At 42.9% G+C, this 19,162-nt stretch overlaps 1 protein-coding gene across 6 annotated transcripts in view; it reads right to left on the minus strand.

The window, feature by feature from the left end:
• TIAM2 (TIAM Rac1 associated GEF 2) overlaps window positions 1-19,162 on the minus strand; it is a 1,035,624-nt gene that overhangs the window by 234,365 nt on the left and 782,097 nt on the right. For 5 of the 6 annotated variants that reach the window (XM_068231884.1, XM_068231882.1, XM_068231883.1 and 2 more), the window contains 2 exons: window positions 17,654-17,746; window positions 15,866-16,123 (listed from right to left, as the gene is read on the minus strand). In XM_068231884.1, coding sequence (XP_068087985.1) covers window positions 15,866-16,123; window positions 17,654-17,746 — 351 coding nt within the window. Of the gene's footprint in view, window positions 1-15,865; window positions 16,124-17,653; window positions 17,747-18,633; window positions 18,706-19,162 lie in introns of those variants that run through there. The other variant, XM_068231888.1, reaches the window with a different exon arrangement.

Below are 19,162 nucleotides of genomic sequence, written 5' to 3' on the forward strand. Positions count from 1 at the left end.
GTCATTTTAAAGGCATTTGGTTCCAGACTACTCCTTATGGTTTAGGGCCCCTAAAATGTCAGAGCAGTATAGGAACCCCACAAGTGACCCCATTTTAGAAACAAGAAACCTGAAGGTATTTCGTTAGGTGTATGATGAGTTCATAGAAGATTTTATTTTTTGTCACAAAGTGGAAAATGACACTTTGTGAAAAAAACAATAAAAATCAATTTCAGCTAACTTGTGACAAAAATAAAATCTTCTATGAACTCACCATACTCCTAACGGAGTAGGATGGGAGTATACCTCCCACCCAGCATGGGTATGTGTAAAAATACACCCCAAAACACATTATACTATTTCTCCTGAGTACGGTGATACCACATGTGTGACACTTTTTTGCAGCCTAGGTGCGCTAAGGGGCCCAAAGTCCTATGAGCACATTTAGGCTTTACAGGGGTGCTTACAATTTAACACCCCCAAAATGCCAGGGCAGTAAACACCCCCCAAAAATGAACCCATATTAGAAAGTAGACACCCCAAAGATTTCAGAGAGGGGCATGGTGAGTCCGTGGCAGATTTCATTTTTTTTGTAACAAGTCAGCAGAAAAGGAAACTTTTTTTTAGTTTTTTATTTTGTCACAAAGTGTCATTTTCCGCTAACTTGTGACAAAAAATAAAATCTTCTATGAACTCACCATGCCTCTTAGTGAATACTTTGGGATGTTTTTTTTTTGATGAATATAATAAAAACTAAAAATCACAGCAGCAATCAAATAGCACCAAAAGAAAGCTGTATTAGTGACAAGAAAAGGAGGTAAAATTAATTTAGATAGTAGGTTGTATGACCGAGCAATAAACCGTTAAAGCTGCAGTGGTCTGAATGGAAAAAAAGTGTCTGGTCCTTAAAGGGAAGGTCCGCGCAGACTATAAAAAAGAAACTGCACTTCCCTGGGGCTTCTTCCAGCTCCTGGCAGTCGATCGGTGCCCTCGCCGCAGCTCCTCTCCCTCCCGGCGTCCAGCGGTGAAGAAGCCGACCTCGCCAGGTCGGCTTCCGGGTCGGCTTCTGTGCGCTCCACGGCGGGGGGGTCACGTGGTGTAGGGTCGTCATCGGGTCTCTACTGCGCAGGCACATTCTGCAGCAGATCAGGAGCTTGATTCTAACTGTTAGCACGGACATGCTAAACAGTTAGCACGCGAAGGCCACTCGCTGACTTTTGAACGCGCAAAGCCCCACGATCGCGCAATCGCGGACATTTGCGTGCGATAATGCAGACTTTTTCGTGCAAAAGGCCGCATTATCGCGTGCAAAAATCCGCGAGTGGCACTTTGCATGCTAACAGTTTAGCATGCCCGTGCTAACATAGTTACATAGTTATTTGGGTTGAAAAAAGACATACGTCCATCGAGTTCAACCAGAGAACAAAGTACAACACCAGCCTGCTCCCTTACATATCCCTGTTGATCCAGAGGAAGGCGAACAACCCTTACAAGGCATGGTCCAATTAGCCCCAAAAGGGTAAAAAATCCTTCCCGACTCCAAATGGCAATTAGATAAAATCACTGGATCAACATCATTGGGCATTACCTAGTAATTGTAGTCATGGATGTCTTTCAATACAAGGAAAGCATCTAAGCCCCCTTTAAATGCAGGTATAGAATTTGCCATAACTACATCCTGTGACAATGCATTCCACATCTTAAGCACTCTTACTGTTACGAACCCTTTCCTAAATAAATGGCTAAAACGTTTTTTTATTCCTAGACGTTTTGTTTCCATATGGGATATACCTACTACAATATTGATTGAGAATACGTTTAAAAGCTTGCCATTTCCCTTCAGTGTTCTCTCCTTGTAGTACGTTAGCCATCCTATCCAGATCCTGTTGCAATATGTTGATGACAGTTGATGATTCTGCACAATTTTGTATCATCTGCAAAAATAGCAACATTGCTTTCTACTGCATCTACTAGGACATTAATAAATAAATTGAAGAGCACTGGACCCAGTACAGACCACTGTGGGACCCCACTGCTAACAGTCACCCATTTTGAGTATGATCCATTGACCACAACTCTTTGTTTTTTGTCCATTAGCCAGTTCCCTATCCATGCACACAGACTCTTTCCCAGTCCTTGCATCCTTACCTTTTGCACCAGACTTTTGTGTGGAACAGCGTCGAAGGCCTTTGCAAAGTCCAAGTATATCACATCTACAGCATTCCCAATATCCACATTAGCGTTCCCTACCTCATAAAAGCTTAGCATATTAGTCAAACAGGACCTGTCTTTAGTAAACCCATGTTGATGCTGAGAAATAAGATTATTTTCTACTATGAAGTCATGTATAGTATCTCTTAGTAACCCCTCAAATAGTTTGCATACAACTGATGTTAAGCTTACAGGTCTATTATTTCCTGGATCTCATTTTTTGCCCTTCTTAAACAATGGGAAAATGTGGGCTGTACGCCAATCCACTGGGACTCTGCCAGTTGAAAGAGAGTCACAAAAGATAAGATAAAGGGGTTTATCTGTAACTAAACTTAATTCCCTTTGGACCCGAGGATGCATGCCATCCGGGCCAGGTGCCTTGTCTATTTTTAATTTATTTAGTCTTGCCTTCACTTCTTCCTGTGTTAAGTATTTAATATTACAGTTGGAAGATTGACTCTTCTGCATCTGTAATTTGCAACAGTGATGTTTCCCTTGTGAAGACAGAAGCAAAGAAAGCATTTAATAACTCTGCCTTACCTTGGTCATTCACCATTGAGTTCCCACCCTCATCCTTTAGGAGTCCAATGCAGTCAACCTGTCTTTTTCTAGAGTTGATGTACTTGTAAAACTTTGGGTTAGATTTGATATCCCTAGCGATTTGATTTTCAGCTTCAATCTTTGCCAGACTAATTTCTTTTTTACAACTTTTATTGCACTCCTTATAATTGCTTAATGCAGCCTCGGTCCTCTCCTGTTTTAGGGCCTTATAGGCATTCTTTTTCCCCTTCATTTTATCTCTAACCTTTCTATAGAGGTCTTTTATTATTCCTAGACATTTTGTTTCCATATGGGATAGATATACTACAATATTGATTGAGAATAAGTTTAAAAGCTTGCCATTTCCCTTCAGTGTCCTCCACGTGTCCTCCCCTGGTAGTACATTATCCCAGTTCACCAAAGTTAGTGCCTGCCTGAGTTGATTGAATTTTGCTTTTCTAAAATTCATAGTTTTAGTGGTTCCGCTGCCCCGCGGCCTATCAGCCACCAGATCAAATGTTATCATGTTGTGATAACTATTTCCCAAATGTTCTTGAACCTGCACATTTGATACATTATCTGGGCTATTAGAAATGATCAAATCCAGTAACGCATTCCCCCTAGTTGGTTCCGTTACCATTTGAATCCAGTAACTGTCCTGTAGTGATGCCAGAAATCTGCTGCTTTTACCAGAATGGGTAGCCTCAATACTCCAGTCAATGTCTGGAAAGTTGAAGTCACCCATAACTACGACCTCCTTTTTACTTGCAGCTTTTTCAATCTTCTGTAGTAATTGCAATTCTGCAGCTTCATGAATATGTGGTGGCCTGTAGCATACCCCAATAAGCAATTGGCAACTTTTGTTTCCACCACGAATATTTACCAAAACGGACTCCACATCTTCACAATCTTCCTCCATCTCATCGTTCAGGACAGCTGTAAAAGAATTCTTAAAGCTAATGGGAACCAGTGTCAAAAAAATGTCAGATACTCACCTAAGGAGAGGAAAGGCTCGGTCCTAATGAGCCTTCCCTCTCCTCTCCCGGTGCCTGGTCCCGAGCAGGATCCCCCGTAGCAGTATTTGACCGTTTCGGTCAAATACTGCCACTTCCGCCGCCGAAGGGAGGTTTCGAAAGTCTCCGGCAGCACTCGGGCTCCCGAAGACGGGCCGCTGCATACTGCGCATGCGCGAGTGCCCTCTATGACACGCTCACGCGTGTCTATGATGCACTCGTGCGTGCGCAGTATGGAGCCGCCGGCCTTCATGAGCCCAAGTGCTCCCGAAGACTTCCGAAGTCCCCGCGGTGGCGATTTGTACGGAGGATCCACCGGGCACTGGGAGAGGAGATGGTAGGCTCATTAGGACTCGGAGCCTTCCCTCTCCTTAGGTGAGTGTTTGACTTTTTTTTTTTTACTGGGGTTACATTAGCTTTAACAAACAGACAAACCCCTCCACCTTTTTTCCCTGCTCTATCCTTCCTAAACACATGGTATCCCTCTAAATTTGCTATCCAGTCATGGCTTTCATCCATCCATGTCTCGTTTATTCCCACAATGTCATAGCCTTGGTCAATCAGAATAAACTCTAATTCGTCCATTTTATTTGAAAGGCTCCTAGCATTGGTTACCATGCACTTTATATTTTTACCATCACATTTTCCAACTCTGGTTACATGAAATGGGCTACTTGAAGTTTTACCAACCTCCTTACTCTTTACACTGTCCCCACAGTTAGCACCGTTTTGTGAATCAAGTCCCAGGTGTTTCCGACATTAATATCGGAACTGACACAATTAGCTGCATGCTTGTTTCTGGTGTTATTCAGACACTACTGCATCCAAATAGGTCAGCAGGGCTGCCAGGCAACTGGTATTGCTTAAGGGGGAATTAATATGGCATCCTTTCTATACCTCGCGCTACAGTTGTCCTTTAAAAATAAAAAAATAGTACAAAAAATAGTGTTCATGTCCCCCCAAGGTAATGATTGGTGCAAGGGATCATGAGGTCCTGAACCAATCAGTGTGCCTAAAAGTCCACACCACCGATGCAATGTTTGCTGTGACTTGTTTTGCGATTGGCGACTTCTTCGCAATAAATGATTGTTTTTGTGTTATCACAAATATTATTTAACGAAAAATCGTCAAAAGATGTTTAGCGACATGCGGCGTTTGCGGCTCTCATAACAAATCACGACTAATCGCTCAGATCCCTGTTGCCCGCCGTGATAATTTTATTGTGAATAAACGATCGTGTGTGCCTTTGTTACCATGGTAGTGAAGATGGATCGGTTAACGATCGCTGTTCGCCACTGATCCCCGATCCATCTTCACGTCGGTAGTTAGCTTGTATTTGAATGATGACTGTTACAGCCAATAATAACAGTCATCATTCAAAAAACAAGTAACAATGTTCGTTAAATTGTCAAGCTTTGTTTCTGCGCAATGCAAAAATGCACATAATGCTTTTAAATGGCGAAGCACATGTTCACTGACCGTGGTAAAAAGTCAGTGTTTTCCACAGACACAAGTGTGGCCTCTCTCTTCTAACTGTGCCTCTCTCACTGCAGTTCTCTGTTACCTCACATCTGTGTTCTGAGGTGGCAGGAGCTGCGGCGAGGGGTCACCTTCATTTGGGCGTAGTGCGTGCGGATAAATGTAGGTGCCACCATAGGCACCCATGTATAACACCGCTAATATCAGCTATAATAGTAAATTGGGCGCAAAAATCACCTGATAAAATAGCAAACGGTGGGACCGCACACTATAAAAACTGCTGCTATATATATAGCCGCTATAAATATATAAATAGGGGGGCCCTGACACCTGCTATTTTTAGCTGCAGTTTATATAGTCGGCAGTCTCTGTGCCCAACATTTTATCAGGCGACTCTGGCACCCAAATTTACTGTTATAGCTCCTATTAGCTGTGTTTTACATGGGTGCCTATGATGGGAAGGATTAGTGTTAGGAGTCTGTGTGGGGTGGCTGAGGTTAGGTATAGATAGGGGTAACTTAATGTTAAGCATAAACAGGGTGTATCTATAATCACACCATGAGGATTGGCGCAAAAATGGGCAATGGTCATGAAATAACTGTAATAGAATATTGGTAATTTTACTAATATTCTATTATCCACTATATAATAGATCGGTTATTTAACCGATATTCTGTTATCACCCACCCACTAACTCTCACCTGAACCCTCTGCTAACTATGCCTTACCCTAACCACCCCTCAATTACCCCTAACCCTAACCTCCTACCACCTACTCCTAACACTTACCAGTCCCTATCTAATAAAACTGCAAAAAAGCCATAAGCGCAATTTAAGAATGTATTGCTGTGCATCCAGTTTCTTTTCAAATGACCTATGTGTGACCTCATTTTAATCATAAAGAGTTGTAGAACAAATTTTGATGTGTCTTATAGCTTGAACCTCTGTCACATAAAAAATAGGTGGTGACAAACTCAATCCTTTATGAAAAAAAAATTGTCATTTTTAAAGGCATGATCAAACTTGGGAAAGTTTCAGCAAAATTACATCAGTAGCTTACAAAACACCCCCTTTTTAATAGCCCTGGTTTTTAGTTTAGCCTAATGGTAACATTTGTGGCCTTTTTCTGCTGTCCAGACTCTTCTGGTGCTATGCAAACAAAGTATGGCACTAAAATACTTTGTGGAAAAATTGGCCTGTACAAAGCCACATGGACACTTCATCATTAAAGAGGACCCAATGTGTTTTTTTGGGGTGCAGATGTGACACAGAAGCATGTTCTCTGCCTCATGACATGCCTCTGTGTCCCTGCACCGCTGCTCTCTGCCCTTCCCCACCGCCGTGCTATAGCCCCCTGAGATTAGCGACAATATTTATCGCTATCTCGGAGGTAAACATGTGGGAGAGGAATTCCCTGTTCAAAACGCCTGCCAGGGGTGTTCCTGCAGGGTTTCCAGAGCTGCAATTGGGCTGCTCTCTCTCCCTGGCCACGCCCCCTGCCACTCCCCCACCTCCATGCATGCTGTGAATGAGAGAAGGAATCTCTCATTCCAGAGTTGTGACCGAAAGTGAAAGTGGGCCATTGAGGCCCACAGGAGCGGTGGAGAGTGGCAGTTTTGGAGGCTACGTGATCTGCTCAGCCCCCCGGATCAGGTAGCCAAGTTTTTTTTTTTCCCACCTCGGGCTCTCTTTAATGGCATGCTACATAATTATCAGATGACATATATGGGGTATCCTTTTAACCACTTCAGGACCACAGTCTTTTCGCCCCTTAAGGACCAGAGCCTTTTTCTCCATTCAGACCACTGCAGCTTTCACGGTTTATTGCTCGGTCATACAACCTACCACCTAAATGAATTTTACCTCCTTTTCTTGTCACTAATACAGCTTTCTTTTGCTGCTATTTGATTGCTGCTGCGAGTTTTAGTTTTTATTATATTCATCAAAAAATACATGAATTTTGGCAAAAAAATGACTTTTTTAATTTGCTGTGCTGACATTTTTCAAATAAAGTAAAATTTCATATTTCATATACATTTGAGCGCGAAAGTTATTCTGCTACATGTCTTTGATAAAAAAAAAAACCATTCAGTGTATATTTATTGGATTGGGTAAAAGTTATAGCGTTTACAAACTATGGTGCCAAAAGTGAATTTTCCCATTTTCAAGCATCTCTGACTGTTCTGCGCACCTGTCAGGTTTCATGAGGGGCTAAAATTCCAGGATAGTACAAATACCCCCCAAATGACCCCATTTTGGAAAGAAGACATCCCAAAGTATTCAGTGAGAGGCATGGTGAGTTCATAGAAGATTTTATTTTTTGTCACAAGTTAGCAGAAAATGACACTTTCTGACAAAAAAAAGAAAAAAAAAAAGTTTCCATTTCTTCTAACTTGCGACAAAAAAAAAATGAAATCTGCCACGGACTCACTATGCTCCTCTCTGAATACCTTGAAGTGTCTACTTTCCAAAATGGGGTCATTTGTGGGGTGTGTTCACTGTCCTGGCATTTTGGGGGGTGCCTAATTGTAAGCACCCCTGTAAAGCCTAAAGATGCTCATTGGACTTTTGGCCCCTTAGCGCAGTTAGGCTGCAAAAAAGTGCCACACATGTGGTATTGCCGTACTCAGGAGAAGTAGTATAATGTGTTTTGGGGTGTATTTTTACACATACCCATGCTGGGTGGGAGAAATATCTCCGTAAATGACAATTGTTTTATTTTTTTTACACACAATTGTCTATTTATAGAGCTATTTCTCCCACTCAGCATGGGTATGTGGAAAAATACACCCCAAAACACATTATACTACTTCTCCTGAGTACGGCGATACCACATGTGTGGCACTTTTTTGCACCCTAACTGCGCTAAGGGGCCCAAAGTTCAATGAGTACCTTTAGGATTTCACAGGTCATTTTGCGACATTTGGTTTCAAGACTACTCCTCACGGTTTAGGGCCCCTAAAATGCCAGGACAGTATAGGAACCCCACAAATTACCCCATTTTAGAAAGAAGACACCCCAAGGTATTCCGTTAGGAGGATGGTGAGTTCATAGAAGATTTTTTTTTTTTGTCACAAGTTAGCGGAAATTGATTTTAATTGTTTTTTTTCACAAAGTGTCATTTTCCGCTAACTTGTGACAAAAAATAAAATCTTCTATGAACTCACCATACTCCTAACGGAATACCTTGGGGTGTCTTCTTTCTAAAATGGGGTCATTTGTGGGGTTCCTATACTGCCCTGGCATTTTAGGGGCCCTAAACCGTGAGGAGTAGTCTTGAAACCAAATGTCGCAAAATGACCTGTGAAATCCTAAAGGTACTCATTGGACTTTGGGCCTCATAGCGCACTTAGGGTGCAAAAAAGTGCCACACATGTGGTACTGCCGTACTCAGGAGAAGTAGTATAATGTGTTTTGGGGTGTATTTTTACACATACCCATGCTGGGTGGGAGAAATATCTCTGTAAATGACAATTGTTTGATTTTTTTTACACACAATTGTCCTTTTACAGAGATATTTCTCCCACCCAGCATGGGTATGTGTAAAAATACACCCCAAAACACAATATACTACTTCTTCTGAGTACGTGTGTGACACTTTTTTGCAACCTAGGTGCGCTAAGGGGCCTAACGTCCTATTCACAGGTCATTTTGCGACATTTGGATTCTAGACTACTGCTCACGGTTTAGGGCCCCTAAAATGCCAGGGCAGTATAGGAACCCCACAAGTGACCCCATTTTAGAAAGAAGACACCCCAAGGTATTCTGTTAGGAGTATGGTGAGTTCATAGAAGATTTTTTTTTTGTCACAAGTTAGCGGAAAATGACACTTTGTGAAAGAAAAACCAATACATATCAATTTCCGCTAACTTGTGACAAAAAATAAAATCTTCTATGAACTCATCATACACCTAACAGAATACCTTGGGGTGTCTTCTTTCTAAAATGGGGTCACTTGTGGGGTTCCTATACTGCTCTGGCATTTTAGGGGCCCTAAACCGTGAGGAGTAGTCTTGAACCCAAATGTCTCAAAATGACCTGTGAAATCCTAAAGGTACTCATTGGACTTTGGGCCCCTTAGCACAGTTAGGCTGCAAAAAAGTGTCACACATGTGGTATCGCCGTACTCAGAAGAAGTAGTATAATGTGTTTTGTGGTGTATTTTTACATATAACCATGCTGGGTGGGAGAAATATCTCTGTAAATGACACATTTTTGATTTTTTTTACACACAATTGTCCATTTACAGAGAGATTTCTCCCACCCAGCATGGGTATGTGTAAAAATACACCACAAAACACATTATACTACTTCTCCTGAGTATGGCGATACCACATGTGTGACACTTTTTTGCAGCCTAGGTGCGCTAAGGGGCCCAACGTCCTATTCACAGGTCATTTTGAGGCATTTGTTTTCTAGACTACTCCTCACGGTTTAGGGCCCCTAAAATGCCAGGGCAGTATAGGAACCCCACAAGTGACCCCATTTTAGAAAGAAGACACCCCAAGGTATTCCGTTAGGGGTATGGTGAGTTCATAGAAGATTTTATTTTTTGTCACAAGTTAGTGAAAAATGACACTTTGTGAAAAAAACAATAAAAATCTAATTTCCGCTAACTTTTGACAAAAAATAAAATCTTCTATGAACTCATCATACACCTAACAGAATACCTTGGGGTGTCTTCTTTCTAAAATGGGGACACTTGTGGGGTTCCTATACTGCCCTGGCATTTTACGGGCCCAAAACTGTGAGTAGTCTGGAAACCAAATTTCTCAAAATGACTGATCAGGGGTATAAGCATCTGCAAATTTTGATGACAGGTGGTCTATGAGGGGGCAAATTTTGTGGAACCGGTCATAAGCAGGGTGGCCTCTTAGATGACAGGATGTTTTGGGCCTGATCTGATGGATAGGAGTGCTAGGGGGGTGACAGGAGGTGATTGATGGGTGTCTCAGGGGGCGGTTAGAGGGGAAAATAGATGCAATCAATGCACTGGGGAGGTGATCGGAAGGGGGTCTGAGGGGGACCTGAGGGTTTGGCCGAGTGATCAGGAGCCCACACGGGGCAAATTAGGGCCTGATCTGATGGGTAGGTGTGCTAGGGGGTGACAGGAGGTGATTGATGGGTGTCTCAAGGTGTGATTAGAGGGGGGAAATAGATGCAAGCAATGCACTAGCGAGGTGATCAGGGCTGGGGTCTAAGGACGTTCTGAGGTGTGGGCGGGTGATTGGGTGCCTGCAAGGGGCAGATTAGGGTCTAATCTGATGGGTAACCGTGACAGGTGGTGATAGGGGGTGATTGATGGGTAATTAGTGGGTGTTTAGAGGAGAGAAGAGATGTAAACACTGCACTTGGGAGGTGATCTGATGTCGGATCTGCGGGCGATCTATTGGTGTGGGTGGGTTATCAGATTGCCCGCAAGGGGCAAGTTAGGGGCTGATTGATGGGTGGCAGTGACAGGGGGTGATTGATGGGTGGCAGTAACAGGGGGTGATTGATAGGTGATTGACAGGTGATCAGTGGGTTATTACAGGGAATAACAGATGTAAATATTGCACTGGCGAATTGATAAGGGGGGGTCTGAGGGCAATCTGAGTGTGTGGGCGGGTGATTGGGTGCCCGCAAGGGGCAGATTAGGGTCTAATCTGATGGGTAACAATGACAGGTGGTGATAGGGGGTGATTGATGGGTAATTAGTGGGTGTTTAGAGGAGAGAAGAGATGTAAACACTGCACTTGGGAGGTGATCTGATGTCGGATCTGCGGGCGATCTATTGGTGTGGGTGGGTGATCAGATTGCCCGCAAGGGGCAGGTTAGGGGCTGATTGATGGGTGGCAGTGACAGGGGGTGATTGATGGGTGGCAGTGACAGGGGGTGATTGATAGGTGATTGACAGGTGATCAGTGGGTTATTACAGGGAATAACAGATGTAAATATTGCACTGGCGAATTGATAAAGGGGGGTCTGAGGGCAATCTGAGCGTGTGGGCGGGTGATTGGGTGCCCGCAAGGGGTAGATTAGGGTCTAATCTGATGGGTAACAGTGACAGGTGGTGATAGGGGGTGATTGATAGGTGATTGATGGGTAATTAGTGGGTGTTTAGAGGAGAGAAGAGATGTAAACACTGCACTTGGGAGGTGATCTGATGTCGGATCTGCGGGCGATCTATTGGTGTGGGTGGGTGATCAGATTGCCCGCAAGGGGCAGGTTAGGGGCTGATTGATGGGTGGCAGTGACAGGGGGTGATTGATGGGTGGCAGTGACAGGGGGTGATTGATAGGTGATTGACAGGTGATCAGTGGGTTATTACAGGGAATAACAGATGTAAATATTGCACTGGCGAATTGATAAAGGGGGGTCTGAGGGCAATCTGAGCGTGTGGGCGGGTGATTGGGTGCCCACAAGGGGTAGATTAGGGTCTAATCTGATGGGTAACAGTGACAGGTGGTGATAGGGGGTGATTGATAGGTGATTGATGGGTAATTAGTGGGTGTTTAGAGGAGAGAAGAGATGTAAACACTGCACTTGGGAGGTGATCTGATGTCGGATCTGCGGGCGATCTATTGGTGTGGGTGGGTGATCAGATTGCCCGCAAGGGGCAGGTTAGGGGCTGATTGATGGGTGGCAGTGACAGGGGGTGATTGATGGGTGGCAGTGACAGGGGGTGATTGATAGGTGATTGACAGGTGATCAGTGGGTTATTACAGGGAATAACAGATGTAAATATTGCACTGGCGAATTGATAAAGGGGGGGTCTGAGGGCAATCTGAGCGTGTGGGCGGGTGATTGGGTGCCCGCAAGGGGTAGATTAGGGTCTAATCTGATGGGTAACAGTGACAGGTGGTGATAGGGGGTGATTGATAGGTGATTGATGGGTAATTAGTGGGTGTTGAGAGGAGAGAATAGATGTAAACAATGGATTTGGGAGGTGATCTGATGTCGGATCTGCGGGCGATCTATTGGTGTGGGTGGGTGATCAGATTGCCCGCAAGGGGCAGGTTAGGGGCTGATTGATGGGTAGCAGTGACAGGGGGTGATTGACTGGTGATTGACGGGTGATTGACAGGTGATTGACAGGTGATCAGGGGGGATAGATGCATACAGTACACGGGGGGGGTCTGGGGGGGGGGGCTGGGGAGAATCTGAGGGGTGGGGGGTGATCAGGAGGGGGCAGTGGGCAGGGGGGGATAAAAAAAAAATAGCGTTGACAGATAGTGACAGGGAGTGATTGATGGGTGATTAGGGGGGTGACTGGGTGCAAACAGTGGTCTGGGGGGTGGGCAGGGGGGGGTCTGAGGGGTGCTGTGGGTGATCAGGGGGCAGGGGGGGGGAAATCAGTGTGCTTGGGTGCAGACTAGGGTGGCTGCAGCCTGCCCTGGTGGTCCCTCGGACACTGGGACCACCAGGGCAGGAGGCAGCCAGTATAATAGGCTTTGTATACATTACAAAGCCTATTATACAATGTAAATGCGGCGATCCGGGTGGTAGTAACCCGCCGGCGCTTCTGAACGGCCGGCGGGTTACTACGAGCGGTGGGCGGAGCCAGTCCCCGGAGGCTGATCGCGTCACGAATGACGCGATCGCCGCATAGCCACTCCCGCAGCCGCCCCCGCCGATGGGCGTATTGCGGTCGTTTGGGCCCAGTCTTTGCCGCCGCCCATCGGCTGGGGGCGGTCGGCAAGTGGTTAACCATGACAAGTTGTAGAATAGGTTTTATGATTTTTTGGGGGTTGAGGCCTATGTCTTAAGAATTACTTTTAGTGACAAACTGAATCAAAAGCAATATTATTTTTTTTTTTTCATATATTCATGACCAAAATAAAAAGCTTACCAAAGTGACAGAATTTAAAACAGGATACATTAACTGTTACCTTAAGGACTCAGCTTTTTAATATGTATGGCATGAGGGTATATTACTGTTATTTTTGCAAATGAGGGCTTTTAATTATTGCTAGGGTGCAATGTGAAAAGAAGAAACACAACACGGAAAAAAATGCACCTTTACTTCTAAATAATATATTATCCCCATACACTGCACTAGGGACATCATTTTAAATGTTGGTATTACCAGAACAAATTATGTATGGTAGAATTGTTTATTTTAAAACCATAGTGGATGGAAATAAAGAAATAGTGTTTTTTTTCATTTTGTTTTCTATTTTTTTTTCCACGTTAAAATGCATAGAGAATTACATCATTCCTAAAAAAAAATAGCACCCTCAAAAAGAAAAATTTGTGGCAAAAAACAAGATAGATCATTTAGCTTTGATGAGTAGTGATAAAGTTATTGGTAAATTAATGGGAGGAGCGCTGAAATGTGAAAATTGCTCAGATGCATAAGGTGAAAAAACACTGAAAGCTGAAGTGGTTATCATGTATAAATATATCAGAGGGCAATACAAAAGCTTGTGAGATGAACTCTTAAAAAAGGTTTAGCCATCATCTATTTAGGAAGGGGTTCTTTACAGTAAGGGCCCATTTCCACTAGCGCGGAAACCGGGCCAAATCCGCACAGTTTCCCCGCAGGCAAATCGCTCAGGGAAACTCTGCCATAGGAAATAATGGCGCTGCCGGCCGAATCGCTTGCCCTAGCGATTCGGCCGACATTGCCCACAGTTTTCGCACGGAAGGCAGCGAATCCAATAGCTACTAGTCAAAGGTTAATCGGCCTAAGCCTTCTATGGTTTCTTTTTCCTTCCCCTGGATCAAAAAAGGTACCTTATGTTTACTTATTTATTATTTATTTATTCTTTTATTATTCATGTGGTTGTACTTGATGGATGGATATCCTTGATCAACCAAACTAACTATAGAAGTATGCACTACTACTGAAGGTTTCATCTGCCCTCTCTCATGATATATATATATATATATATATATATATATATATATATATATATATTCCTCCTTGTTTCCCTTTTTATTTCATATACAGTGGAATGCGAACGTTTGGGCAACCTTTTTAGTCATCATGATTTTCCTGTATAAATCGTTGGTTGTTAAGATAAAAAATGTCAGTTAAATATACCATAAAGGAGACAAGCACAGTGATACTTGAGAAGTGAAATGAAGTTTATTGGATTTACAGAAAGTGTGCAATAATTGTTTAAATAAAATTAGGCAGGTGCATAAATGTGCACTGTTGTCATTTTATTGATTCCAAAACCTTTAGAACGAATTATTGGAACTCAAATTGGCTTGGTAAGCTCAGTGACCCCTGACCTACATACACAAGTGAATCAAATTATGAGAAAGAGTATTTAAGGTGGTCAATTACAAGATTCCCTCCTCTTTTCATTTTCTCTGAAGAGGAGCAACATGGGGGTTCACCATCATGGTTTAGGGGAAGGATACAGAAAGATGTCTCAGAGAATTCAGCTGTCTGTTTCCACCGTTAGGAACACATTGAGGAAAAGGAAGACCACAGGCTCAGTTCAAGTTAAGGCTCGAAGTGGCAGACCAAGAAAACATTTGGATAGACAGAAGCGACCAATGGTGAGAACAGTCAGAGTCAACCCACAGACCAGCACCAAAGACCTACAACATCATCTTGCTGCAGATGGAGTCACTGTACATTGTTCAACCATTCGGCGCACTTTACACAGGGAGGAAGATGTATGCTAGAGTCATGCAAAGGAAGCCCACAGCACAAACAGAGCCGCTTGAGGTATGATAAAGCACATTTGGACAAGCCAGCTTCATTTTGGAATAAGGTGCTGTGGACTGATTAAACTAAAATTGAGTTATTTGGGCATTATGCATGGAGGAAAAAGAACACAGCTTTCCAAGAAAAACACCTGCTACCTATAGTAAAATATAGTGGTGGTTCCATCATGCTGTGGGGCTGTGTGGCCAGTGCAGGGACTGGGAATCTTGTCAAAGTTGAGAGACGCATGGATTCCATTCAGTATCAGCAAATTCTGGAGACCAATGTCCAGGAATCATTGACACAGCTGAAGCTGCGCCGGGGCTGGATCTTTCAACAAGACAACAACCCTAAACACTGCTCAAAATCCACTAAGGCATTCATGCAGAGGAACAAGTACAACGTTCTGGAATGGCCATCTCAGTCCCCAGACCTAAATATAATTAAAAATCTGAGGTGTGAGAAAAAGAGCTGTCCATGCTCGGAAGCCATCAAACTCAAATTAACTAAAGATGTTTTGTAAAGAGGAATGGCCCAAAATACCTTCAACCAGAATCCAGACTCTCATTGGAACCTACAGGAAGCGTTTAGAGGTTGTAATTTCTGCAAAAGGAGGATCTACTAACTATGGTTTTCATAATTTTTTGTGGTGCCCAAATGTATGCACCTGCCTAATTTTGTTTAAACAATTATTGCACACTTTCTGTAAATCCAATAAACATCATTTCACTTCTCAAATATCTCTGTGTGTGTCTCCTATATGATATATTTAACTGACATTTTTTATCCCAACAACCAACGATTTATACAGGAAAATCATGATGATTAACAAGGTTGCCCAAACTTTCGCATCCAACTGTACATATATAAAACATAACACTGTTTATCAGAAACAGAGATGCCTGTAAGAAGTGTATATGTGCAGCTGATATGTGTGCCGCAGAAGCCAATCAAACACAATAGTTATATATATTTTTTTTTTACAATGTATATGTTACCTTTCATGGAATTCCTTTGGAAGTTATCTAGGAAATCTTCCAGCAGTTGGCTCTGGTTGAGTGGTGGTACAGGTCTCATCTGATCAGTGAATCTGTAATCATCTGACGACGTGGTTTGAGATGGTTTGCTATCAACCTGACAATTCCTCAATGACAGCAAGACACTCCTCTCTGAGAATAAATGCTCCATTTTCCTAAGGTCAAGCTCTGTTACCGCTTCACTATTAATATAGAGGATTTCATTTTTTGTTCGCAAACCTAGTGAAAAAAATGATATGGGATGTGTAAGAAATAATTTTTTATTCCATTGTATATTATTAGTTATTGTTCACTGTCCTTGTGTGTTGACAATAATTAAAGGCAGCCATATATCAGGCGACTTGGTGGCTGATCGACCATCCGATTCGGTTAATATAGAAATCGGATGAAAATCAGTGCCGCCAAGTGCATGCCCGACCAATTTCAGGATGAAATTGGTCACATAAGTCGAACGCGCATGCTGTAAGATGTTGAGCCGACTTGCTTGACCGGATGTGCGGCGGTAACATCATGCAATTTCAGGACGATTGACTGACACGACAAAACCCTCTGTACTGTGCCCTCCTAATGTTAAGTGTCCCCCCCTCCCGGTGCTCCGTGCATGTTATACATTACCTTTCTGCGCCCACCACTTGTCCTCCCCTTATCCAAGCACATTCTGCTCTACATACACGAGCACCCCACGTGGTTTTCTAATAAGGGCACGCGTATGACGTCAGACATCATACAAGCGCGCCACGTGGTTGCCTACTCTAAAGAATAGAGTATGCCCTGAGCCAGTGGGGGCAAACAGAGGTTGCGGACACGTAATTTATAACATACATGGGGCACCGGGGGACACTTAACATTAGGGGGAAAGTGTCGGGGCGGCGAGACGGTTGGGAAATTGATTGGGAATCGGCCTATGGTGTATGGAAAGCCAACAGATCTCTCTAATCAGATTCGATTAGAGAAAGATTTGTCTCTTGGTCGAATCTGCCATCATCGCTAGATGTATGGTTACCTTAAGAGAAAATAAACATTTTGTTTGCTCCGTTTATCATCACATTCAAATGTTTTTGGGTTGTTTTTTTTTTTTTTTTTATGTGCAAAACTCAAAACTGTCAGAAGTTTGCATTCCACAGGTACACAATGACAAAACAATGACAAAGCAATTGCCATAATAATTACCAGCTAACACAGCACTTTTGAGAATTCTTCAGTAATTTAAGAGGACGGATGAATTAAAGGTGCAGTGAAGTTCCACTATTATTTTTTTCAAAATAAATGAGATGCACAAGAATTAAAAAAAACAAAAAGTTACTACTATGCACATGATTGGACTTTTGAAGTGATTACAGTAAAGCCTCAATTTTTGGGTACTTTTTCAATTGTAAAATGCTGAGAAGTTAATTTAAAGAGAAGATGAAAATGATCTCCTAGCATATAACTCAGGAGAAAAAGTTAATTGCATATGGCCCCCTTTGTTTTGTTGCTTTGTATATCTTATTTCTCAATCTACCGCAACACAGAATTCAGAATTTAGAGTAAAAGAGTAGTGTAACTTAGTTACATTAATGTTAGTTCTGGAAATTCCCATTTCTGCACTGCTGACTTAAGTTTATAGCTCATTTCCAGTAAGAGTAGGACTTTATTGTACTGTAAAAATAATTATATAAGTTATATTGTTGCTGGTAATCCTTATTTGTCTACATCACTGCCAGTGAAAATAGTATTAACAACAGTAATATTACTAAGAAATGTACCAACCTTCTCTATAGGCCAATCCATCTGGATGAACATAACTTACATAGATATGAGTAAGACTGTCATGCTCATCAACCTGGGCAGCCACAGCAAATCCTGAAAATGTAAGGAATATGTGAGAAAATGGTGAATCATCCTCATTAATTTATATAAAATCAGATATGAAATTGCATAACTGGGGTCTAAGGGTTCAAAGTACTGCACATAAATGCCTTTACATTCATTTTTGTTCTTTATATTTCCGGACCGAATAAACTAGATTGGTCTCGGTTTTTCCCTTTGAAGTTACCTTACATTAGAATAGAAATCTATATGACATATCATTATAATATATAGACAAAAGGAAAATATTTGAGAGCCCCAAATAGTGTATTATTGTTGGTATAAAAAATAATGATTATTGATTGCTCAAATTGTACTCACAAAGATAGGTTGCCGCCAAAGACAACCACTATATGCACAGATGGGGAGATTATCCTGTCCCCACTCAGGCTAAGAAGTCGCTATCCGCAGAAAGAAAAAGGGTAGGTGCACCCATCCACCAGATGGATAATCAATGGTTTTTGTATGTACAGAGGTGCCAGTAAAGTATAAAATGTATTAAGAACAGCTTAAAAATGTGGTGTTACTGGTGGACTTACCTCCCCACAGATGACACAACAGTAACATATCATAAAAAGATTATTTACGCACATTGCCAGTAGGCTCCAATTCCTGGAAGATAAAACTCTGCCTAGAATGTGTCTTTATCATACATACCAGATCAGATTCGTGCCTGTACTACTAATATCATATATCCCATACAAAAATATTCAAGATTTGTCATTTATGTACAGGGCCGGGCCGACACATAGGCTCCCGAGGCTGGAGCCTCTGGGCGGAGCTAACTGCAGTGTGGGTGGGGCGCAAGGAGCAGGTCTGTATTTTGCCAGGCTTGCCGCCCACCACCCCTCTGTGTGCATCATGCTGCGCTGAGTGCTCACCACTTTGCTGGCTGGCTGCTGAGGAAGACGAGCGGAGCAGATGAGCTGTTTATCTATAATCAGCTCAGCTTACTGCTGCTCGGCTGTCCCCACAGTCTCTCATGGCTGCGTGTATAGAGGAGAGCGCCCCTCCCCCCCTGCCTCCTCTCTTCTCCATGTGACACTGAGGGGCGGGGCTGAGTACTGTAAGAACCCGGGCAATTCAATCATGAGTGAAGCAGTCAGAGTGACTAGAAGAGAATAGATGGGGGGGGGGGGGGGGGAGACACTGCAGAGAGACTGAGGTATGTTCAGAAAAGGGAGCAGAACATGCAGACATGATTTTGCTCACTTACAGCTCACATAATCACAGCTCACACACACTGCCTGTTCTTGATGCTTGGATGATAGATAAGTTTCCCTAATGCTGCCTTGTGTGTACAGGATACACTCACAGCTGGGATCTCTCTCTCCTTCTTCCCTGTCCCTGAAGCTGCTGCATGATTATGTGGGGGTTGTAAGATTACACAGGAATAACTGCAGCATTTTA

Source organism: Hyperolius riggenbachi, chromosome 4, assembly GCF_040937935.1.
Source record: "Hyperolius riggenbachi isolate aHypRig1 chromosome 4, aHypRig1.pri, whole genome shotgun sequence".
Taxonomy (NCBI): Eukaryota; Metazoa; Chordata; class Amphibia; order Anura; family Hyperoliidae; genus Hyperolius; species Hyperolius riggenbachi.